General features: G+C 36.6%; 2 protein-coding genes across 3 annotated transcripts in view; both read right to left on the minus strand.

Annotated features, from left to right (window-relative positions):
* The window catches only part of SH3BGRL (SH3 domain binding glutamate rich protein like), a 102,611-nt gene that overhangs the window by 44,714 nt on the left and 31,693 nt on the right, over positions 1-26,204 (minus strand). Inside the window, exon 1 of one of the 2 annotated variants that reach the window (XM_059386321.1) lies at positions 316-460. The exons of the other annotated variant lie outside the window; for it this stretch is intronic. Within the exon in view, the coding sequence (XP_059242304.1) occupies positions 316-321 (6 nt within the window). The 5' untranslated portion in view covers positions 322-460. Of the gene's footprint in view, positions 1-315; positions 461-26,204 lie in introns of those variants that run through there. 2 annotated transcript variants of the gene reach the window in all.
* LOC132007854 (52 kDa repressor of the inhibitor of the protein kinase-like) lies at positions 5,875-8,214 on the minus strand. The gene is given in 6 exon segments (XM_059386319.1): positions 5,875-6,427; positions 6,429-7,174; positions 7,176-7,732; positions 7,735-7,771; positions 7,773-7,910; positions 7,996-8,214. Coding segments are annotated over 6 exon segments (2,250 nt in total).

A 26,204-nucleotide genomic window follows, 5' to 3' on the forward strand; every position in this document is an offset into this window, starting at 1 on the left:
TGAGAGACTATGAACTCTGAAAAACAATCTGAGGGTTTTGAAGGGGCAGGTGGTGGGAGTTTGGGGGAACCAGGTGGTGGGTATTATAGAGGGCACGGATTGCATGGAGCATTGGGTGTGGTGCAAAAACAATGAATACTGTTATGCTGAAAAGAAATAAAAAATATATTTAAAAAAGAACTACTGTCAAGAATTGTGAAAGATCTAATATTTTTAGTCCACTTGCAAACTAACAAGTAACCCAGCCAGAGTTTTAAGGATAGTGGCAGATAACATGAGACTTCTAGGTAACAATGGCAATAGTATTCAGATTACCTGCATTTTCTTATATCTTTTCTCTGTTCGTCAATTCCTTTATGGTGGCACAGGAAGCCATGTTAAGGAACCCAGATTTTTTATACTGAACCAAACACAAATCTTCCTTTTGCTTTGGAGAGAGAAAATATCTCATATTTCAAGACTGGTTGCATCCTTGAAAAGATAACACAGAACAAATGTAGTCAGTGCCTTTGCTCACAAATGTGCACAAATGAAGGAGACCAATGGATAACTGCCAACATTTACTATTTACAACTTATTTGGCTATTATAAGGTTCTCAAGGCTTCTAGGTATCTGAAAAGGAAGCTATCTGAACATTGAATTTAGTTTTAGGTGATGAAATCCCATAATTTCACCATCTTGTAGAACAGAAAATTGTAAGAATTTGGTTGTACAGAAATTCTACTAAAAAGAGAAATCATGGGGCACCTGGGTGGTTCAGTGAGTTAAGCCTCTGCCTTTTGCTTGGTCATGATCCCAGCATCCTGGTATCAAGCCCCACATTGGGCTCTCTCCTTAGCAGAGACCCTGCTTCCCTTCCTCTCTCTGCCTGCCTCTCTGCCTAATTGTGATCTCTGTCTTTAAAATAAATAAATAAAATCTTAAAACAAAACAAAACAAACAAACAAAAAAACCCCAGAAGTCATTCCTTTCAACCTTTTTCTTGTGGTTGAGTTCCAGTTTCAAAGAATTATGGTCTGATAATATGCAGGGGACAGGGGATAATCTCAGTCTTTTGGTATCGGTTGAGCCCTGATTTGTGACCCAGTATGTGGTCTATTCTGGAAAAAGTTCAATGTTCACTCGAGAATAATGAGAATTCTGTTATTTTAGGATGGAATGTTTGGTATATATCTATGAGGTCCATATGGTCCAATGTGTCATTCAATTCTCTTATTTCTTTATTGATGTTCTGCTTGGATGATCTTTCTATTACTGAAAGTGGTGTGTTAAGATCCCCTACAATAATGTATTCATATCAATATGGCTCTTTATCTTGATTAACAGTTGTCTTATGTAGTTGGCTTCTCCCATATTGGGGACATAAATATTTACAATTGTTAGATCTTATTGGTGGATAGACCCTTTAAAAATGATGCACTGTCCTTCTTTTATCTGACTAAAGCCTATATTTTAAAATCTAATTTATCTGATATGAGAATCACTGTCCCAGCTTTCTTTGAAGCCCATTGGCATGAAAATTGCTTCTCTCTCCCTTCACTTTTAGTCCAGATTTTTCCTTGGGTTCCAAATGGGTCTCTTGCAGACAGCATATTGATGGGTCCTGTTGTTTTATCCAATCTGCAACCTTGTCCATTTTTTTGGAGCATTTAGGGCATTCACGTTGAGAGTGATTACTGAAAGATATGTTTTTATTTACGTCATGTTGTATGTGATGTCCTTGTTTCTATAGATTGTCTCTGTAAATTTCTGTTTTATGTCACTCTGGAGTCCTTTCTTCTTTTATAGAGATGCCCTTAATATTTCTTATGGTGCCAGTTTGGCAGTCACATACTCTTTTAAACCTTTCTGGACTTGGAAGCTCTTTCTCTCCATCCATTTTGAATATCGGCCTCACTGGATAAAGTATACTTGGCTGTATGTTCTTCTCATTTAGGGCCCTGATTAGGTCTTGCCAGCCCTTTCTGGCTTGCCAGCATTCTCTGGGCAGGTCTGATGGTATTCTGATGTACTTTTTTTTTGTACATAAGTAATCTCTTCCTCCTAGCTGCCCTCAGAAGCTCTTGTCTAAAATTATGATTTGTCAGTCTCACAATCAAGTGCCTTGAGTTCTTTCTAGATTCGTCGGTCTTTGGAGGTGTTCTTTCTGCCTCTAAGACCTGAACATTTGTTCATGTCCAGGGAAAATTTTCATGCAGAATTTGTTCAACTATAACTTCTAATCTACTCTTTCTCCACCCCCTCAGGGATCCCAATAATTTTAATATTGGAACACTTCATGGTGTTTATTTCCTTAATTCTGTTTTCATGGCTTCTAAGCTGTTTCTTCCATGCCTCCTCCTGATCCTTTTACTCTATCAATTTGTCCTCTAGATCACTAATTCTATCTTCTGCCTCAGTTACCCTAGCTGTTAGAATATTTAGATTAGATTAGATCTCATTGATAGCATTTTGAACTTCTTCCCTTTCACTTCTGCCCTTAGAGATTCTATGGTGTCACTATGTTGTCACTAATGGTTTTCTCCAACCTAGCCATTGCCTGAATAATTGTTACCTTTAATTCCCTTTCTGATATAATGTTTATGTACATATCCAATAGTTCTGATGGAGAGGGCACAGTCTCTGAATTTTTCCTCTGTTGGGTGTTATGTATAGAAGAATGAAATGTGATCATTCTCTTACACCATACACAAAGATAAACTCAAACTGGATAAAAGACCTCAATGTGAGGCAGGAATCTATCAAAATCCTAGAGGAGAACATAGGCAGTAACCTCTTCAACACTGGTCATAGCAACTTCTTTCAAGAAATGTCCCCAGGGGCACCTGTGTGGCTCAGTGAGTTAAAGCCTCTGAGTTCAGCTTGGGTCATGATCCCAGGGTCCTGGGATCTGGATCTCTGCTCAGCAGGGAGCATCTGGCTTTCTGCTTAGCAGGGAGCATCTGACTCACTGCTAAGCAGGGTGCTTGCTTCCCTTCCTCTCTCTCTGCCTGCCTGTCTGCCTAATTGTGATCTCTGTCTGTCAAATAAATAAATAAAATCTTAAATAAAAAAAGACATGTCCCTAAAAGCAAATGAAACAAAAGCCAAAATGAACTTTTGGGACTTATCAAGATCAAGTTTCTGCACAGTAAAGGAAATAGTCAACAAGAACAAAAACAAAACAAAACAAAAAAAGCCAACCCACAAATGGGAAAACATATTTGAAAATGACACTACAGGCAAAGGGCTGATATCCAAGATTGATAAAGAACTCCTCAAACTCAACACACATGAATCAGATAATCACATCAAAAAATGGGCAGAGGGGGGCTCCTGGGTGGCTCAGTGAGTTAAGCCTCTGCCTTTGGCTAGGGTCATGACCCCAGGATCCTGGGATCAAGCCCCACATCGGGCTCTCTGCTTGGCAGGAAGCCCACTTTCCTTCCTCTGTCTGCCTGCCTCTCTGTCTACTTGTGATCTCTGTCTGTCAAATAAATTAATTTTTTTTAATGGGAAGACTACTTGAACAGACACGTCCTCAAAGAAGATATACAACTGTCTGATAGACACATGAAAAAAATTATCATCATTAACCATCAGGGAGAATCAAATAAAAAACACATTGAGATTCTATCTTACACCAGTTAAAATGTCCAAAATCAGTAAGACAGTAAACAACAAGTGCTGTAGAGGATGTGGAGAAAGGGGAACGGAACCCTGTTACACTGTTGGTGGGAATGCAAGTTAGTACATTTGGAAAAAAGTGGGGAGATTCCTTAAGAAATTAAAGATAGAGTTACTCTATGACCCTGCAATTGCACTACTGGATACAGATGTAGTGAAAGGGAGAACCATCTGCACCCCAACGTTCATGGCAGCAATGGCCACAGTTGACAAACTGTGGAAAGAACCAAGATGCCCTTCAGTGGATGAATGGATAAAGAAGATATGGTCGATATATACAACGGAGTATTATGCCTCCATCAGAAAGGATGAATACTTAACTTTTGTATCAATATGGACGGGACTAGAAGAGATTATGCTGAGTGAAATAAGTCAAGCAGAGAGAGTCAATTATCATACGGTTTCACCTGCTTGTGGAGGATAAAGAATAACATGGAGGACATTGGGAGATGGAGAGAAGAAGTGAGTTGGGGGAAATCACAGGGGAAGACAACCCATGAGAGACGGTGGGCTCTGAGAAACAAACTGAGGGTTTTGGAGGGGAGGAAGATGGGGGACTGGGTGAGCCTGGTGTTGGGTACTAAGGAGGGCACATATGCATGGAGTACTGGGTGCAGTGCACATGCAATGAATTTTGAAACACTGAAAAAATATAAAATATATATTTAAAAAAAAAAAACAGAAATCATGGATTCTTCAAGAATCCATCAAACCAGACTGAGCTCTTCTTCCCCCAGGGATAATACATGTATTCAGCAGTCCCTCATAAGTTAGGTTGTTCATTTGTGAAATCAGTTCTTGTAATCAATGTCATATCTTTAACTTCTCTCACTGAAAAAACAAATATCCATATGTTTGCCAAAAGACAAAAAATAAATCATGACCTCATTTTGAAGTCCAGACAAGCTGCAAAGCATTCATTCTCTATAAACATGTGTTTGCCGTAAGGATTTTGATCCTGATTCAGGAAATGATTTGTTTAAAAAATCTATTATTAGTCAAGTTTAAAAAGGAAAAAAAAACTTGGAAGTTATCACTTTTTTATTGAAAGTAAATTCTATGAAAAAAGGACTGTGATGTCAATGTTACTATGAAAATGTTATACAAACAACATTGCTTTTATATTTTGTTTTGATTTTAATCAGTATTAGAAGTAACCATACACTGTAGGGAATAAAATTACAAAAATTAAAATGCTAATTTTACCTTACCATTTTTTTAAACAAAATTCACATTTTATTTAAGTCGAAATAAACTATACAAATTGATCTTCTTCACCAAAAATAACAGCAATATTTTCTGTATTATTCCTAGATAAACCACAAAACACTTATTTTTGTAGGTTTTCCAGGTTTTGTTTATAAATCAAGATGAGGCGGTAGATATAGTCATGGGAAAAGACAGAGGAAAACAGACAAATCAGTTGTCAGTATCCATGGCCTCTGATCCTGCCTTGACCATGAACAGAGGTGTTCAACATATACCTGCTAAAAAGCTTATGAAGTCATAGGTATTTCGACATACCTGTGCTAAAGAGCTTATGAATATGTAGGCTCAACAAAGGAATGTAAATAGCAACAACCCAATGTGGAACAATGGGAGGCTCTCCCATTCAAACTTCAACTGTAACTTGTTCTGTTAAGTTCATTTGGTAAAGACAAAATCTGTACTGCAATCCTTGCTTGGCAAGCTCACATGTTTCTGTCTGGTAACTCCCTGAACTGTCCATTACAGATTTTAACATACTAACACTCCTACTACTCAAGGGTCACTCATGAGCTTCTTGTAACATTTTCTAAAATATATCCCCTTCCCCCCATACCTCTTCAAAATCTTTATCTTCTAAGAAGTGATAACTCAATACCCGACAATTGAATCCAGTGATAATAAATGTTATGTCTAAAATGACTTAACTAAAACAATTCCCAAGTGCCACTAGCAGAAATCCCATAGAAGTGTAATGTGGCACTTTCAATGCTATCTTCTGGAAGAACAGGTATGTCTCCAAAGCATGAGAGTTTAAACAGGGGCCATTTAAATAGGCATATTATCAAAGTCTAATATACTCAATGAGAGGTCAATATGTCAAGATATTCAGTGATTAAATGGCTTACATACACCTGACAGATTTTCTGTAAGATGTTTTCAAATTTCTTACAGATTTTTCCAAATATCAAACATAAGAGAAAGCCTACTTTAAATGTTTCTTAGGTATTTTCAATGGTTTCTGAGTTATCTGTAGGAAGCTCTGACTTAGTTGTATAGAGTTTGATATATGTGTCCACCATTAAATCGAGATCATGTTTTATGCCAAAATTTATGTTAAACAAAGCCAAGTTACTTGACCGTTGGTCTGTCAAAGTGTTCCTCAGGTATGCTTTAAGATGCTTTTGCCCATTTTCATTGCGTTCATTCTCAACCTTCATCACAGGAAGAGTATACAGGACTTTCAGCAATGCATAAACATTAGGAAAAAACTTGATGTCTGGTAGATGGAGGGCCTCATAAATGGTAGATGGAAGCTCTATATCTTTCCCTCTGTGTTTCCATTTGATTCTCCAGCAATGCAGCTCAGCTGAGAGTGTGTCAGGATTGGGCAAGTCACTTCTGCACATGTCAGCATGGTGTTCCTCTGATGTATTAAATTTGAGCTGTCCCATGACAGAGGGTACAAGAGATATGCATTTAAGAGCTTTGAGGTGCTGTTCTGAGACTGTATCCTTCAGTTCCTGAATAATGTGTTCCACTGTTGGAACACTTAGTTTCTTTATAGTAACTCTCAGAAGTGAGCTGAGATTCCAGGTAACCTTGCTGCGCTCTGCGGAATTTCCCAGGGAGTTTCATCTGAATATCAAGTTTAGTTGCCAAATTTGTGGCTTCTTCAAACCAAAATTCATGATAAACTTCAATATTTTCCATCACTTCATTTAGTGAATGCAGCACTGCAGTCAAGCTACTGGCTGCAAAGAAGACATCAGACGTCTGCCCTTGGAGATTTTCCCCAAAGGCTCTTGTAAAAGATAGAACATTTTTAAGAACAACAATGGTAACAATGAAATCAAAATCTGTTACTGCACAGCAGAGTACAAAAGCTCCACCAGCTATATAGTTATTCCACCTAATATTTGTATCATTATTTATACCATCTAAACATAAAACAAGTGCATCATGCCTACCTGTCCACTGAGAATGGCAGATCTCCTTCAGTTCTTTACCCTTTTCCTCATTGTTCTGAAAGAGGACAGAAATTACATTGTCAAGCTCCAAAAGCAGTTGTGAGGATCGATGGAACAAAGAACAAACTTCCTCAATTGTTCCTAACGCAACAGACACTCCCACAACAGGCACTGATTTTGCCAGCCACATATTTAAGGCACAAGATGAGCAAAGTGTGTAGACAGCTTGGGGATATTTCTCTGAAAGTCTAGAAGCAACAACTTTCATTTTGGAAGAAAATCCACTGGACACAATGTAAGCCTGGCCACGACAATACTCCATGTTTAACCCCCCACTTCTCAGTTATGGTAGTGTGAAATTTCACAGCCAAAATTTCTGCATCAGCTTCACAAGGCAAGAAGCCCACAAATTCCTCTCTCAGGTTATGAGATTCATCAACAAACCTCACCAACACAGGCAAGTGTTCTTCTCCTGCTATGTCCACTACGTCATCAGTGATGATGGAAAAGAAGTGCGCGTCTCTCACTTCCCTGAGAGTTTCTTCCCAAATGCAGCTCTCACAGATCTCTATCATCTGTTTCTGCTGTGTTTTCCAGCAGAACAATGTGTTAACTGCTGTTGTCTCAAAGCGCTTTGTCAGAACCTCTTCACCAGAATTTATCCGGCACTTCAGCAGCGCTTCAAAGTTATCAGGAGTAAAGAGACCCTCTGGGATTTCATCAGTTTCATGCCCATCCAGAGGTATGTTTTGTTTTCCCATAAGAATCAAAATTTCAAATAGAGATTTTAAGTATTCTTTGTTTTCTTTCTCTTCAAGGGTTAAAGGTAAAATATCTTCATCCTGTTCCTCACCCCCTTCTGCACTAGGATTCTGAGCGTTGCTGTTTATTTATGTTTTGGTTCCTGTTAAGTTTCATCAATTTTTTTTCTGTTTCAGTGTCCTGGTTTCATCTTCACTCAATTCTTTTATTCGTTTTCTGTGTCTACTATGTGGATAGTTCAAATGACTGGTAAGATCAAATATTGTTGGTATTGCATTATCTCGAAGAACTGTCCTATAAGGACTCTCCCATGACTTCACAAGTATCTGCTTCAATTGATTTTGAGAAATAAAATAACCCAATCATTCTTTAGTTTTCTGATGCCTCTGCAAAATGTATAGTTCTACAGATCATAGAGGTCTCAAAGTGTTTGGCACGTAATCGATAATGTTTGTTTAGTTGATCAGGCGTTTTATCTTCTAAGTCTGCACTCCTACAATTCTCCACCCACTTCTGGCATCTGGCTGGATCCGGCGGGAACCTGAAGAAGGCCAGGTCCGACTGCGTGCTCTTCCTCGTGCAGTTGGGGGCATTGCCGAAGTTCGGCATCTGCACCCACCCGCGGGCTGGCCCAGACCTCCCCTCCCCGCCTCCTCAGGGCAGCCCACCCACCTGTCGTGGCCGGGGAGGGGAGCCAGGCCCGCTGGCCAGCCAGGCAAGGCTGGCGCGCCGGAGGGAGGGGCGGCGGGCGAGAAGCCTACCTTACCATTTTTAAAAAGTGTTTTACTCTTATGGCAAATGTAGACAAAACCCGTGAAGAATCCAAGGATACTGAAAACTCGGGGTCAGTTATAGATCAGTTTCCATGGTGAGCCAATAAGATATATTCTTTGCATTAAGATCCATATGCACAAGGAGGATAAATTATTCTAAGTTATAATCTAGTTGATTGGACAGTGTAGATAATTTTTGGAAATATATCTAAATGCCCTAAGCATCTGACTCACTCAGATTATAGTAAAGAATTGTAAGAATAATTAACAGAATATGGTCATCAAATCCACACTTATCATGGCCTTTATAAAATTTGAATGTTACTGATTAACTGTGTAATCTACCACAGCAGTAACATCTCATATTTGTGGGTTGGGAGATATGCAGTCTCCTTAAATATTCATGGATCTTATAAAATATCTACATGATACATATTTATTAATGATCCTTCATCATAGAATCCTGCCACTTTTTAACATTAGGCTTGGGACTCACAAACATTTCAGTGACTAGTTTTGTAGGGCAACAGGAAATAATTGCTAAATATTCCCAGCCTTCAAGAATGTGTGAAATTCCATTTTGGGAGCATAAAAACAAGTAAAATGGTGGAAAAGAGATTCATTGTTACACTGCATGTAATTAAAAGAATTTTTAAATTAACATTTTTTTTTCTGTTTTCTTCAATCCATCCTTATATCTTAGTAAAGAAATCTACCCTTTCCCCCAATCCTGTATATTAATTCTTTTTCCACAGCCTAGCTCTTCAGGGAGCAAAAAAGGAAAAAAACACTATTTCTGTTTTACAAAAGTTTAAAATTAAGGACACTAAATTCAATTTTCTGCATTTCAGCAAAATGCTTGTGATAGACTTTTTAAATACTTATGTGCTAAATAGCACACTAAGCACTTTGTGTGATTATCTCATTTTTATAGGTCAGAAAATAGTTCTTAGAACAGTTAACCTTGTCAAAGACACAACTAGAAAACAGAGGAACAGAGAATCAAAGTAAGCAGATTTTAATTTTTTTTTTTTTAGTTCCAAGTTTTTATTTAAGTGTCTTCTTTTAACTCAGGTCATGATCCCAGGGTCCTCAGGACTGAGTCTCACATCAGGATTCTTGCTGAGCAGGGAGCCTGTTTCTCCCTCTGCCTCATGCTCTCCTTGTTTGTACTCTCATTCTCTCTTTCTCTGATAAGTTTTTGAAAAAATAAATCAATTCCAGTTAGTTAACATCCAGTGTAATAGTTTCAGGAGTAGAATTTAGTGATTCATCACTTAATTTCAACACCCATTGTAAGCAGGCTTTATTTTTTTTTAATTGAGATACAGTTGACATAATATTACATTAGTTTCAGGTATACAATAAAGTGATTTGGCATTTTTTAAAGTTTTGTTTTGTTTTATTTGAGAGAGGGAGAGAGAGAGAGAGAGTGCACAAGCAGGGAAAGGGACAGAAGGAGAAGCAGACTTCTTGCTGAGCAGGGAGTCCAACAATGGGGCACTTGGTCCCAGGACCCTGGGATCATGACCTGAAGTGAAGGCAGACACTTTTTTAAATGATTGAGCCACCTAGGTGCCCTATGATTTGACATTTCTATGCATTATAAAATGCTCACTGGGGAAGTGTAGTTATCTGTCACCACACAAAGTTATCACAATATTATTGGCCATAGTCTTTATGCTATACTTTTCATCCCCATGATTTATTTATTTTATTACTGGAAGTTTGTACTCTTAATCCTCTTCACCTATATTGCCTATTCCCCCACCTCCCCTCACCTCCGGCAACCAGCTTGGCTTCAGCTGCACGAATCCATTATCTTCACCACCACATTATACAAATAGAAGTTAAGTAATTAAGTAAGCTATAAGGAAATGATACCAGAAATTTATTAAATAATTAGGAATTCTTTTTATTCTAAAAATTGAAAAGCAGCTAACTAGTCAAGCCACTGAAAAGACCGATGGCTTAAAACTAATAAAAGGGATATTATTGGATTAAAATATAAAATTATACTTTTTAAGACTTTAAAAACATACTTTAAGCAGTTGTTTCCATTTAAATACATACATTTGTCCAATACATTTTCCCAGTATTTGTTACTTTTCAAATGTAGAACTGAAGGTAAAAATGGATTTAAAATGCAATTGCATAAAATATATTAAAAAGAAAGCAATGATTATACAGTTTTTTTTTAGATTTTCCAACTTAGTTTATGAGGACAGAGCTGTGTTTTTCCTTTGGGAAAGTCTTAGGAGATTTCTTTAATTATGTAGCATCCATTTAAAACTAGCTATTTGTTTTGTGAAATATCAGATATTTAGATTGAGATCTATCATATATGCTAAAACTGTATTTTTCCTGCTCTTTACCATGTTATGTTATCAAATATATTTTCCTTGAGTCTGTACTAAATACAGTTGTTTCCTCAGTAAATATGGTGGTTGAATAGTTCACAGAACAATTCTTGTCACAGCTTCTGGTCAATATGATCTGTAGGGTTCATCTGCATGAAAGTGTGATTAATGAAAGACTGGAAATTATTATTATTATTATTTTTATCATATCACTCTGTAGTCAGTTTGACTAGAAGTTAAGGCTGGAATATTTCTTTTAACTACTAAATGTGCAGACACAGATGGAATTTATTTGTCACATTAAAATCTCCTACTAAAAGGATAGCTGCAATTATTTTGAACTTTTTTTATCAAGATATTTGGTATATCAGAGTAATTTTCCCATCTAGCCTAGCACAGAGTAGAGGCCCACCAAACCTTCCCTTGCAGCTGAGAACTTATTTCCTTGGAATGTTTTGGTCTGGGAAGGAGATTTCCATAATTTCTGTTTATTTGGCAGGGCAACAGGACACAGAATGAAGGTTTCTAGATTCTCCATCCAGCAAAGGATACATTCAGATATATTCAATACATACTTAATTCTCATAAACCTACTAGTATAATTGAACAAAATGCCTCGTGCCTGTTTTTTGAACACCATTTGGGGGGGGGGGGAAGAAAGTTTAAACTAAGGTGTAAATCCAGCTTTTTTTTTAAAGGACTTATAGTTTCTCCTATAAAGAACCAGAATTTGGCCTTAAAGATTTGTTCTTTTTGTTTTGTTGTTGTAGATGTTGTTGTTTGTGTTTTTTGTTTTGTTTTGTTTTGTTTTTAGAGAGATGGGGAGGGAGAGAGAGTGCATGTGTGCAGGGTGAGAGGGGCAGTGGGAGAAGGAGAGAGAGAATCTTAAGCAGGCTCCATGACCATTGTGGAGCCCAATATAGAGCTCAATTCCACAATACTGTGATCATGACCTGAGCTGAAATCAAGAGTCAGACACTTAACAGACTGAGTCACCCAGGAGCATGGAAAATTTGCTCTTTAAATGAGAATAAGATAGTTGAAAAAAAAGAAAAAAAAACAGTTGAATTTGTAGACTTTACATAAATTAAGCTATTGCATCACTAATGAATGCATACTTTCACCTTTATTTTGAAAGAGAGAAAAAGAAGTCAACACCAGACTTGAATTATAGAAGGTATTCTACCTTAGCTTAAGAAAGAAACTGGGGCACTTGGGTGGCTCAGTGGGTTAAAGCCTCTGCCTTTGGCTCAGGTCATGATCCCAGAGTCCTGGGATTGAGCCCCACGTCAGGCTCGCTGCTCCGTGGGAGGCCTGCTTCCTCCTCTCTCTCTGCCTGCCTCTCTGCCCACTTGTGATCTCTGTCTGTCAAACAAATAAATAAAACCTTAAAAAAAATAAAGAAAGAAAATAATCACAGTTCCATAATTATAAAACATAGAGACCTGATACTGCTTAGCAGATAGAATAGAAAAAAAAAGTTGAAAACTTCATAATATTAAAAATATTTTAGAGGTGCCTGGCAGGTTCAGTTGGTAGAGCATGCAATTCTTGATTTTGGGGTTGTGAGTTTGAGTCCCATGTTGAGTGTAGAAATTACTTAATTTTTTTTTAATATTTTAAATTTATTTTTATACATTGTGAAATTTACTCCTTTGGGGTACAATTCTATGAATTCTGACATATGCGTAAAGTCATGCAATCACCAGCAGAATCAGAATAGTTCTTTTATTCCCTCTGAAATTTTCTAGTTATGCCTCTGTGTGGATTAGTTTTTATAATTAAAATTTCAGTTCATAGATATTCTTCTTAACTACTATTATTGCATAGTTACTTGCTAGATTCTTTCAACCTTTTGCTGAATAAGAATTTAGTTTAGTTGTTTGTTTTTTTCACAGAAACACAATAGGATAAGGGCATGTATGTCAGGCCAGAAGTGCCTCTTCTGAGCTCAGATAAGGGTATGTATGTCAGGCCAGAAGTGCCTCTTCGGAGCTCAGAATTGCACAAATTATTCTGGGAACTACAGTAAGAGAAGATAAAAATAGTACATAAGAAGGGAGGTCATAGGAATGTGAAACTTTATAACAATTTGAGAGTTTATATAATGAAATGTTTAATTGTGAGGTTCATATTATGAAAGGGATTCTTTCTCTAAAATGCGTACATGTATATCTTTGAGAAGCGGCTCTAGTGTTTTTATCAGGTTATCAAGATGATTAAAGTGGAAGGTCTATAAATGTTTTAGAAAGGAAATAAGAATAGAGAGCTGGGGTGGAAATAATTGGTAAATCTTATAATCCAATAAGCAAAAGGAAGATCAAAACATCACATAGCACTTTAAGCTTTCATATTCAAGACCAAGAAGCATTTGGGGAAGATTCCTAAGTAATGAAATGAGATAAAAGATACTGTGAGGAAAAGTAGTACATCAGAATGTACTATGTACCATGAATGTACTATGCAGAATGGATTGAAAAAAAGACTGAAGGTAAGAAATTATTTTTAGGTCTAAAGGGACAAGGGGTCAATTGAAAGGTATGAGTTATATAAGTGTGGAGGGAGTAGAAAATCTAAGAAACATTATTAAGTGAAAAACTGATAGGATTTGTTGGGAAACATTATGATTAGGATTTTTAAAATCACTCACTCATTTATTTATTTTTAAGATTTTATTTTTATTTATTTATTAGAGAGAGAGCATGTGTGTGAACCAGGGGAGGGAGAGAGACAAGCAGACTCCACATTGAGCATGGTAGCTGATGTGGGCTCCATCCCAGGACCCCAAGTCCATGACCTGAGACAAAATCCGGAGTCAGACAGTCAACTGACTGAGCCACCCAGGTGCCCCTAAAATCAATCACTCATTTAATAAGTATTTACTGAGCTGAACCTATTAGGTTCTTGGCACTTATAAGGAACAGATAAAAGAGCAATAAACAAGACAGACAAGGAAGGTCCCTTCCTCTATGGAGTTTATAATCTAATGAGGAGAAGCAGGCAATAAATAGGGAAACAAATTAACAAATAGATGAAATAATTTCAGATATTAATTAATTGATAAAAGCTATCAGTTATCAAAGTGAAAATGACTCCCAAATTTAAACAGAACAAATGCAAGAGAACTAAGTAAGTGTCAATTAATGGAGTAGGCTTTTAAAAAATTTTTCTCATTTAATGAAAAGATGTTGCTGACAATCACATGGGACCACTGGCAAAAGCAAGACATTGTAAATGAAGGCAGACCTTCTGTATGTAAGAGTGTGTGTTGAGAGGGTATATCTGAGAAGGAAAAGATGGTGAAAGAAGGAACAGATAGTAAAGATGATGAGTTATGTTTAAATAAATTGAGCTAGAAGTCCTCTGTTTGGGGAAGAAATCAACCCATGGGTATGATAGCCAAAAGTACAATCTGAACAAAGAAAAAAAGAAACTACCTCAGCACAATAAAACAAGATGACAAATTTAGAAAATGCTATCTTTACACATGAAGAAGTTTTAGTTTATGATAATCATATGACTATTCACAGTAAGGAATGAACAATTGGTAAATTAATGCATTGTGCTTCTCTTTTGTTTTCTACTGCCATGGTTAACTGTTAATATAAGTTCTTTGTCATTATAGAGCTGATACTGAAATATATATACACATACACATGTTTACATACAAGTTTTGTTATCCCTACTAGATTGCAATCTGAAGGGCAGGCCCCACATTGGATTTATGTTTGTTTCCATCAGAATACCAGAATGCCTTACACATTGTGAATATTGAAAAAATATTTTTAGGTTAAGGTCTGTTCAAGGCAGAAGACCTTATTTAAACCATGATGCATCACTTTGATGGTTCTCCTCTCATGAGAATACTAACTGGATTTATTCTTTTGGCACTGTAACCACTGTAAAATTATTTACTACTAGTATTGTCAACTTTCAATCAAAGCCTGTTTTGACCCAATTCTAAATAAGAAGAAAAGGAACTTGAGAAAAACAGAGTATATGGATTTTCAGGCTCTAAAACTAAGCCAGAAAAAAGAGGCAGGCAAAGAGATAAAGAAGGTAAAAATGCTTTGCTAGTATCTCTAACTCCTTCCAGGTTTTTATCTTCCTCTGCCCAACATCTAAAATGTCTTCTGTTTATGGACAGTAAGGAATCTTTCTTAAAGCTGTTAACCAAATACTTAACATATGAGCCACTAGAAGATCTACTTAGAATTAGCTAAGGTTAAAAGATGATTATGTATGTACAACTGGTTTTTACTCTGCCTGTATAGTTTGAGAAGGTAGACAATTCAAAAATGAAAAAAATACACCTTGAGGCAAAAAGCATGAAATTAAATGCTGTATAGATGCATAATATCACAAGGTTCACAAAAGATGAGTCTCAATTAAAATCTTCATGGAAATGTGCACTGTTGATCAACATTTTAAAGTTTAACATTATTATTTGACTACTTCCTTACAAATGGTCATCAGAGATAGCTACATGAACATAGTCTTAAATAACATGACCTCTCTGGCCCTATAATTTATAAGTGTCCTTCTACCACTCCTTTTTCTTAGCTTTCTTTTCCACCTTTTTTTTTGTCTGTGTTCTATAAAGAGTTCTAAGGAGTATCTAAGGATAGGAAAGGCACATATGTTAGATACAAGGATTTTAGAAGTTGGGATGGAAAACCAATCTTGGATAGATAAAATGATTCTAGAAAAAAAGAGGACTAAATGAATTAAGATATAAAATGCTGAAAACAATATCTGACACACAGTAAGCATTTAACTAATGTTAGTTGTTGTTATTACTGATATTATTATTTCCATAGGTGAGGGAGGCAGTATTGGTGTATTGGTAATATTACTGAACTTTGACTTAAAAAATAGGCTCAAAATTTGTCTATTCTACCTACTAGATATGTGATTATAAACAAGTCACTTAAATTTTCTGGGCCTCAAGTTTCCTAATGTCCAAAAGAGTGACATGAGTACTTATGCTTATAAATTATTGCAAGTATTAATGTGAAATATGATATTCCAAGTGAAAAGACTTTGTAAATATAATAAATAATGATTTAATTCAATAAAATTTCTTGACTTTTCTCTCACTAACATCATCTCACTTGAGTCTACTTAATTCCCATGGTCCCAAGTCTCCAGGCTGCGTCTGCTTTCTTACTGAGTGTTCCCTGGGACTTCAAAACCATATCAGGATTTCTTTGCACTGTTATTCTATTCTATTCTATTCTATTCTATTCTATTCTATTCTATTCTATCTCTCTTACACACCCACCCACACGTGCACATACACACACATACCACAAAACTTACTGAATTTCAGAGTAGTTTTTCTTTTTCTCCTAGAACCCTACGTATTATTTCTCAAGTGGTTCCCTGGACCTAGACTAATTCCAAACACTGCCACTTATTTTAGAAAGTCATTATTAATTCTCCAAGCCATGTAATTTTCATTACTTTAAGAAGGACTTGGTTTGGTCTCTCCAGTTCCTCAGCTCCTTAACCTTAGTTACATATAGCTACTTGATTCTTTTTGATATTGCCTCTGATGCTCAAAATGTAGACTCTTGAGTCACATTCTTACAGATCATAATTCAGTAGAGCATCCATGAATGGCATTTTGAACAAGCATCTTGTGAGATTTCTGATGCAGGTGGTCCCCATATTACACCATGAGAAACAAAGAAATGTTTATAGAGCACCTAACATTGAGTTGTTCACCAGTCCTCTTATCATATCTTTGCTCTTACTGTTGCCTCTCTCAGGAATGTTTTTTCCAACACTAATAGTAAAAACTTTGCATATTTTTTGAGGTTTGGCTTAAATGTAGCCTTTCAGTCTACTTCCCTCACACCTGACACATGTGTTCTTTTCCTCTGAATAAAATATGGAACATTATCAGCACTGGGATATAAGTATTGAGTGATCATAGGGTCTCTGGGCTTTACAAACTGAAGTTTTATATCTAAGTCTGTGTCCTTGAGTTAAATTTGCTATAAGGCCTGTAAACTGGGTAAACTAACTGAAAAGTTTACAGAACTTGGCATCAAATTGGTTTAAGGTAGTAACCCAAACCACATAGAAACTGGAAAGGAAGACTGGCAGCTATGTCAGGACCAATCATTGAGAATGAGAAGTAAACAAAAAACAATGTTAGCTAGAACAATGTGCAAGTTCTGTAAGGAGTAGTTAAGTGATACTACTCCAGTGGTCTCAGGGGAAAAGATGATTGGTTACACAACTACCCAAATCAGTTTATACAGTTGGGATTAGCTATATAGTAACAAGGAGGAAATAAGGGAGGGAGGGAGCTAACAGCAGAGTTGGCAGTGACACATGAGAAGAGTAGAAGACTTGGGGATAGTTAATAAGTGGCAAAATAGGGATTTAAAACCAGATCAACCTAATTTCACTATACTAGTGGATTTTCAGACCTTAGTATGACTTGGAATATAGTTCAGGAAATCTTGACATGGGCTCAGAAATCTGCATTAAAAAAAAAAAGGAAAAAAAAAGAAACCACCCTTCTAGGTGCAGTTGGGCAGTCTGTAGGTCATACGTAAGAAAGAGTGAACTACTGCTTTTCAGTTTGCTTGAAGTATTATTTCTTTCCTTCTCCGTATAGCCACATCAGCCTTTCAGAGATACCAAGCTACCTAGCAAGCCCAAGCATTAAAAAGATAAATTCACTGATCTCTTTCCCATTTTCCCCATCTTTGCAAGGTCTGGGTTCTCAAAATTAGACTTCTTTAAACTTCCCAAAATATAAAAGCAACTAACTTTCTGAGACAGCTTGGTAGTGGTCTCTGCCAGACATATTAGATCCTGAACACTTAAGCTCATAAATGCATGTTTTCTTTGTTAAAATTAAATATCATCATCATCATCGTTGTCATCATCATCATCATCAAGATACCTTATATCTTATCAAGTCATCATCATCACCATAAAGATACCTTACATCTTATCAAGTACCCACTATACACTAGGCACACTGTAAAGCATATCACATTCTCTCTTAATTTTTAAAAGAAAACTGTGAGGTTGATAGTATTATCTTTATTTGACAGAAACCAGAAACTTTATTTGACAGAGCCTTTGAGGGGGAAAAGTTAAGTAACCTACTCCAGATAACCAAGAGTAAATGGTGGTTTAAACCACTACATGGAATTTGAACCCATACATCTGAATCTAAACCCTGTGCTCTCAATTGATCAACTCTATAGTCTGCAGAAACTCAGATATTTCATGACTATTGACTAGCTCATAATTATCTGCACTAACTACTGGCATAAGTCAAAGACATAACCAAAAATTTTTAAAGGAAGACAAAAGGACTTAGTCCAAAGCTCAGAATTATAATATAGCTGGATTTTGTAATTCTCATTAGAATAATGCTAAGGTAAAATCAAGGTATGGATCCTGGTTATGCAGATTTACTGGCTGTAAGACCTCAGCCAAGTTATTAAATACATTGAGACATTATTTTCTTATATGTAAAATGGATATAACACAGATATATTATTGCATGTATGTATGAATGTATGTATATATATATATATATATATATATATTCATAATAATTCAAGGAATAATGAGCCTGGCTTTGAGCCTGGCACCCTCAAAACACTCAATAAATAGAAAGCCTTTCCACATCCTTCTCCTCCTTTTCTTTCTTTCTTTTTTTTTTCCTTTCAAGATTCATTTAAGTCCAAGGTAGTTAAGATATAGTGTAGTATTAATTTTAGGGGTAGAATTCAGTGATTCATCACTTGCATATAACACCCAGTGCTTACTACAAGTGTCCTCCTTAATACCCTTCACTCATTTACCCCATCCCCCACCCACCTGCACTCCAATAACCCTCAGTTTGTTGCCTATGGTTAAAAGTCTCTTATGGTTTGCCTCCCTGTTTTTTTCCTTATCTTATTTTTCCTTCCCTTCTCCTGTGTTCATCTGTTTGATTCTTAAATTCCACATATGAATAAAATCATCTAGTATTTGTCTTTCTCTAACTTATTTTATTTAGCATAATACACTCTAGTTCCATCCACACGAATAAAAATACCAAGATTTCATTCTCTTTGATGGCTAATATTCCATTGTATATATACACTACCTCTTCTTTATCCACTTATCTGCTGATGGAGTTTTGGGCTCTTTCCATATTTTGGCTATTATGGATAGTGCTGCTGGATGCATGGGCCCCTTAGACACTATTTTTGTATGCTTTGGATAAATACCTAGTAGTACAATTGCTGGACCTCAGCTACTTTATTTTGAACTTTTTAAGGAACCTCGCTACTGTTTCCCAGAGCGGTTGCATAAATTTACATTCCCACCAACACTGCAAAAGCATTCCCTTTTCTCCACATCCTCGTCAATATTTGTGGTTTCTTGAACTGTTCATTTTAGTGATTCTGACCAGTGTGAGGTGTTATCTCATTCTGGTTTTGATTTGTATTTCCCTGATGAATGATGCTGAGCATTTTTTCATGTGTCTGTTGGCCATTTGTATTTCTTCTTTGGAGAAATGTCTGTTCATGTGTCTGCTCATTACTTAACTGGATTTTTTTTTTTTGGTTGGGGGTGTTGAGTTTGATAAACTCTTTATAGATTTTGGACACTAGCCCTTTATCTGATATATCATTTGCAAATATATTCTCTCATTCTGTTGGTTGTCTAAGTTTTGTTGACTCCTTTGTTATACAAAAGCTTTTTATCCTGATGAAGTCCCAATTGTTCTTTTTGATTTTGTTTCCCTTGCCTCTGGAGATAGATGTCTAGCAAGAAGTTGCTGCAGCTGAGATAGAAGTTGTTGCCTGTGATCTGCTATAGGATTTTAATGGATTACTGTCTCACATTTAGGTCTTTCATCCATTTTGAATTTATTTTTATGTATGTTGTTAGAAAGTGGTCTAGATTTATTCTTCTCCAAGTTTTTCTCCAATTTTCCCAACACCATTTGTTGAAGAAACTTTTTTCCATTGGATATTCTTTCCTGCTTTGTCAAAGATTAGTTTACCATATAGCTGTGGGTGAATTTTTGGGTTCTCTATTCTGTTCCATTCATCTATGTGCCAGAAACATACTGTCTTGATTACTACAACTTTGTAATACAGCTTGAAGTCTGGAATTGGAATGCCTCCAGCTTTGGTTTTCTTTTTCAACATTCTTCTGACTATTTAGGGTCTTTTCTGGTTCCATAGAAATTTGAGAATTATTTGTTCTAGCTCTGTGAATAATGCTGCTGTTATTTTGATAGGGATTGCATGGAATGTGTAGATTGCTTTGGCTAGTATAGAAATTTTAACAATATTTTGTCTTTCAATCCATGAACATGGAATATTTTTTCCATTTCTTTGAATCTTGCTCAATTTATTTAATAATTATTCTATACTTTTCAGATTACACATTTTTAACATCTTTGGTTAGGTTTATTCCTAGGTATCATTGTTTTTGGTGTAATTGTAAATGGGGTCAATTCCTTGATTATTCTTTTTGCTGTTTCATTATTGTTGTATTGAAATGCAATAGATTTCTGTCTGTTGATTTTATATCCTGAAACTTTGCTCTATTCCTGTATTAGTTCTAACTTTTTTTTTCTTTTTTCTTTTTTTTTTTTTTTTTTTGTGGAGTTCTTCAGTTTTTATATGTAGAGTATCATCCCATCTGTGAAGAGTGAAAGTTTGTCTTCTTCCTCACTGATTTGGATGTTTTGTTTTGTTTTTTAATTTCTTTTTGTTGTTTGATCCAGATGCTGGGTCATCCAGGAAAATATTGAGCAACAATGGTGAGAGTAAACATTCCAGTTTTGTTTCTGAACCTAGAGGAAAAGCTTTCATTGAGGATATTAGCTGTGGGTCTTTTGTATATGGCCTTTATGATGTTGAGGTATGTTCCACCCATACCTACTTTCATTTTTTTTTTAAGATTTAATTTATTTGTCAGAGAGAGAGAGAGAAAGAGAGTGCACAAGTAGGGGAAGCAGCCGGCAGAGGGAGAAGCAGGCTCTCAGCCAAGCAAGGATCCTGATGCAGGACTCAATCTCAGGACACTGGGATCATGACCTGAGTTAAGGCAGAGTCTTAACTAACTGAGCCACCCAGGTGCTGCTTCACTAGGAGTTCTTAAACCTCCATGGATTTGTGCTTTTCCCAATATTTTTCTTATGTTTGACTTCAAATTTCATAGTGTTTTGGTTATTCCTTCCCTCAGGCCAGATCTCTGTAGTTTCTCCTTGCCTGCAGTAGGGAATATTTGGACTTTTACCATAGTCTGGCAAGCTTTACCTAAGTATGCTTTGGTCTACTTGTTTAAAGAGGCTTGATCCAGGGGCCCCTGATGGCATCCCTATCCCTACTTTCTTGAGGGATTTTATCAAGGATGCTGTATTTTATCAAATGCTTTTTCTGCATCTATTGAGAAGATCATATGGTTCTTATCCTTTCTCTTATTAATGTGATGTATCACTTTGACTGATTTGCACATAGTGAGCCACCCCTACAGCACAGGAATAAATCCCACTTGGTTGTGGTGAATAATCCTTTTAATGTACTGCTGGATTCAATTAGCTAGTATCATGCTGAATATTTTTGATCCATGTCCATCAGGGATATTGGTCTGTAATTTTTTTTTTAACAATCTAGATTGGAATTTTGGTTTTGGCCTTTACTAGGTGTGCAACATTTTTTAAAATTTTATTTTATTTTTTTAGTGTTCCAAGATCCATTGTTTATGCACCAAACCCAGTGCTCCATGCAATACATGTAATTCTTTTTATTGGGGCCTTTGTCTGATTTTGGAATCAAGATAATGCTGGTCTTACAGAATGAGTTTGGAGGTTTTCCTTCCATTTCAATTTTTTGGAACAGTTTCAGACAAATAGGTATTAATTATTTTTTAAATGTTTTGTGAAATAAAATGGGCAGCCATCTGGTCCCAGACTCTTGTTTGTTGGGAGATTTTTTTAAGTGTTTTTTTTTAAACTTTATTTATTTATTTGACAGATAGAGATCACAAGTTGGCAGGCAGAGAGGCAGGCAGAGAGGCAGGCAAGAGGAAGCAGGCTCCCTGCTAAGCAGAGAGTCTGATGTGGGGCTCGATCCCAGGACTCTGGGATCATGACCCAAGCTGAAGGCAGAGGCTTTAACCCACTGAGCCACTCAGGTGCCCCTGTTGGGAGATTTTTGATTACCAATTCAATTTCTTTGTTGACTATGAGTCTGCTCAGATTTTTTTTTTTATTTCTTCCTGATTTAGTTTTGGTGGTTTATATGTTTCTAGGAATTTATCTATTTCTTCCAGATTGCCTAATTGGTTGGCATATAATTGCTCCTAATATTCTCTTACGATTGTTTCTTTTTTCTGTGGTGTTGGTTGTAATATCTCCTCTTTCATTCATGGTTTTATTTATTTGAGTCCTTTCTCTTTTGTTTTTGATAAGCCTGTTTGGGAGTTATCAGATCTATAAATTATTTCAAAGAACTTGCTGCTAGTTTTGTTGATCTGTTCTACTGTTTTATATATATTATGTTTTTTAGTTCTATATCATTGGCTTCTGCTGTAATCTTTATTATTTTTCTCCTCCTGCTGGACTTAGGCTTTATTTGCTCTTCTTTTCCCAGCTTCTACAGGGGTAAGGTTAGGTTGTGTTTTTGAGACTTTTCTTGACTATTGAGGAAGGTTTGTTTTGCTATATACTTCCCTCTTAGGACCACCTTTGCCACATCCCAAAAGTTTTGGACTGTCATATTTCCATTTTCATTTGCTCCCATGTATATTTTGACTTCTTTAATTTCCTGAGTAACTCATTCATTTTTTAGTAGGATGTTCTTTAACCTCCATGTATTTGTGTCAGTACCATTTTTTTTTTTCTTGTGGTTGACTTCAAGTTTCACAGCATTGTGGTCTGAAAATATTCATGGTATGGCTTCAATCTTTTTGTACTTGTTGAGGCCTGATTTGTAAGCCAGTATGTGATCTATTCTGGAGAATACTCCATGTGCACCCAAAAAGAATGTGTATTCTCCTGATTTAGGATGAAATGCTCTGAATACATCTATTAAGTCCATCTGGTCCACTGTGTCATTCAAAGCCCTTGTTTCCTTGTTGATCTTCTGTCCATTGCTGTGAGTAGGGTATTAAAGTCTCCACTGTTATTGTATTATTATCAATGAATTTCTATGTGTTTGTTATTAATTGATTAATATATTGTTAGGTCTTCATGTTCAATAGATCCCTTTGTTATGATAGAATGTCCTTCATCTCTTCTTACATTCTTTGGTTTAAAATCTATTTTGTCTGATAGAAGGATGGATATTTTAGCTTTGTTTTGATATTTGTTACCATGATAAATGGTTCTCTACCCCCTCACTTTCAATCTGGAGGTGTCTTTGGGTCTAAAATGGGTCTCTTGTAAATGCATATGGATTTTTTTTAATCCATTCTGACACCTTATTTCTTTTGATTAGAGCATTTAGTCCATTTATATTCAGTGTGATTATCAGTAGGTATGAATTTATTGTCATTGTATTATCTGAAAAGTCACTGTTCCTATAGATTGTCTGTGTTCCTTTCTACTTTTTGTTGCTTTTGGTCTCTCTTTCCCTCTCAAAGCGTCTCCTTTAATGTTTCCTGAAGAGCTGGTTTAATGTTCATGAACTCCTTTAGTTTTTGCTTGTGTTGGAAACTATTTTTCCTATTCCGAATGACAGCCTTGCTGGATAAAGTATTCTTGCCTGCATATTTTTCCCATTTCACACTCTCTTCTGGCCCACAAAGTTTCAGTGAACAACTCTGCTGCTAACCTTATGTGTCCACCCTTGTGGGTTAAGGAACTGCTGTCCTTAGCTGCTTTCAGAATTCTCTCTTTATCACTGTATTTTGTGAGTTGCACTAGGATATGTCTTTTTGTTGACCTGGTTTTATTGATTTTGAGGGAAATTCTCTGTGCCTCTTGGACTTGAGTGCCTTTTTCCTTCACCAGATTAGAGAAGTTCAAAGCTATAATTTGTTCAGATAAATCTTCTGCTCTTCTAACCCACTCTTCTTTTGGGACTCCTATAATACAGATATTACTAGTTTTATGGAATCACTGAGTTCCCTAAGTCTACTTTGGTGATCTAAAAGTTTTCTTCCCCTCTTATTTTCAGCCTCATTATTTTCCACAATTTTTTCTTCTATACCACCTGTACTCTCCTTGATGTCTTCAATCTTCATTGTGGTTATATCCAGTCAGTTTAGCATCTCAGTTACAGCACTTTTTTTTTCAGTCACCTTAGCTTTTAGGTCTTTTATCTCTGCAGCAAGGGTTTCTCTGCTATCTTCTAGGGCTTTTTTTTTTTTTTCCAAGCTCAGCTAATAGTCTTATAATTATTGTTCTAAATTCCTGTTCAGAAATACCGCTTATATCTCTTTTGAGCAAGTTTCTGATTATGATTTCTTCTTGCACCCCCCTCCCCGGGGGAGAATTCCTCCTTTCTGTCATTTTGGCTAAGTTTCTATCATTTGTGTGTTTTGAAATCTTGTTGTTTCCTGTACCTGACAGTAATACTATATTAAAAAGGGGTCATACACTGTCCAGGACCTGGCACTTCAGGAAGTGTTTCTCGTGTATGCTGTGTGCGCCTTACTGGTACATTTTAGTTGTTCTTTCCCATTGTTTATTCCTCTGCAGAGTTCCTCTTTGCTTGCAGTGGAGAGTGTTTGCACCTTTAACTAGGTTTGCTTTGATTTGTCTGTTAACATAAGCCTGGAAAAAAGGGGGGAAAAAGCAAAAAAAAAAAAAAAATCCTGACCAAAAATACATAAACAAAAACAATAACAAAAAAAAAAAAGAACAAAGGAAAAGGAACAACAACAAAAAAGACAATCAAAAACTATACTATATAAGCTTGATTCCAAAGAAAAAGAAAGGTTAAAAAAAGAAGAAGAAGAAGGAAAAGAAAAGCAAAAAGAAGCCACATTAAAAAAAAAAAAAAGTAAGGAAAAAAAAACCTAAAAACACACAAAAAACTATAACCCTGATTCCAAAGAAAAGGAAAAAAAGAAAGTAAAGCCTTGTCCTATTTCCATCAGCATTTCAGGTGATGCTTTGAACCACTCTATGTGGTGCATGTGGAGTGCTGCCTATGCTGGTCTTCTCAGGGAGAGGCCTATTTCAGTGGCTCAGAGTCAGACTTACCCTAGTGAACATGCACTTGACACACACAGCAGCCTGGGGTTTGGTATAAGCAACTCTCTCCTCCACTGGGGGCCACTGTGTTGCTTTCTGAAGTTGACCATGTTATTGGTAATGGGAAAATGGGAGCACTGCACTATCTCCTCCCTGGACAGGGTATCTCAAATCCCTCCACTGTTTAGGAAGCTCTCACAGAATAGTGAAGACCTTCAGTGTGCCCACTGCCACAGCTCTCCTGCTTTTTATGTTTGGTGCATGGATGGGATTCAAAATTCCAAATCTTAAAGGACCCGCACTAAAAGGACCAGTCCCCTCTTTTGGAGTACAGTCTTGTTGCAGCACTCTGTCTAATGTTCTTTATCCTAACTGCACAGAGCACAGAATCTATGGTATAGCACAGTGAAAAGCAGTGACCAAATTACCCACCCTTTGTGCATGCCTCTGACCCCTGGGGATGTATAGTATAGTATAGTTTTTTATTGTCTTTTTTGTTGTTGTTCCTTTTCCTTTGTTCTTTTTTTTTTTTGTTATTGTTTTTGTATATGTTTGAGGGTGCCTATAGGATTTTGTCCTTGGAGAGACAATATACCTTCTTTCAAATGTACTCCGGGAAGGGGAAAGTTTTCTCCCAGTGTGACCTAGGATATCCCTACACCACGTTTGCACTCTGGGTCCAGCACCGTCTTTCTCCCCAGGAATACACATCACAGCTTTGCTCTGATGGAAGTTGTACCCTTCACAACCTTAGAGTTTGAGCACCACCAGCTGATGCAAAAGACCTGCAACATTCAGAACCCCTTGCTCATCAGTCTGTGATGCAGAGAGATTTTCATCTTGTGCCAACCCAGTGCTGCATTTCCTCGACCCCTCTATCTCTCCCTTTTCTCGCTCCCTGGAAAACTAGTATTTCTCTCCCCCAATTCACTTCCAAGCCTCTTGCATCTGCCACATTATCTCCCTCCAACTGTGGAGTTCCTTCTCCCAGTCCTTAGATCGATTTCCTAGGTGTTCCATGTGATCTGACCTCAATATAGCTGTGTTTGAGGGATGAGGAAAGGTCAAGGTCCCCCTGCTTCTCTGCCATCCTAACTTTTTCATGGCCTCCTCCTTTTCTTTTACTCGATCTTCAAACTTAAGCCAAAGTTTTACCTTTCATATAATATATTTACATATATTATATATAATATGTATAATATATAATATATGCATTTTTAAAGATTTTATTTATTTATTTTACAGACAGAGATCACAAGTAGGCAGAGAGGCAGGCAGAGA

Source organism: Mustela nigripes, chromosome X (genome assembly GCF_022355385.1).
Source record: "Mustela nigripes isolate SB6536 chromosome X, MUSNIG.SB6536, whole genome shotgun sequence".
NCBI classification, from domain to species: domain Eukaryota; kingdom Metazoa; phylum Chordata; class Mammalia; order Carnivora; family Mustelidae; genus Mustela; species Mustela nigripes.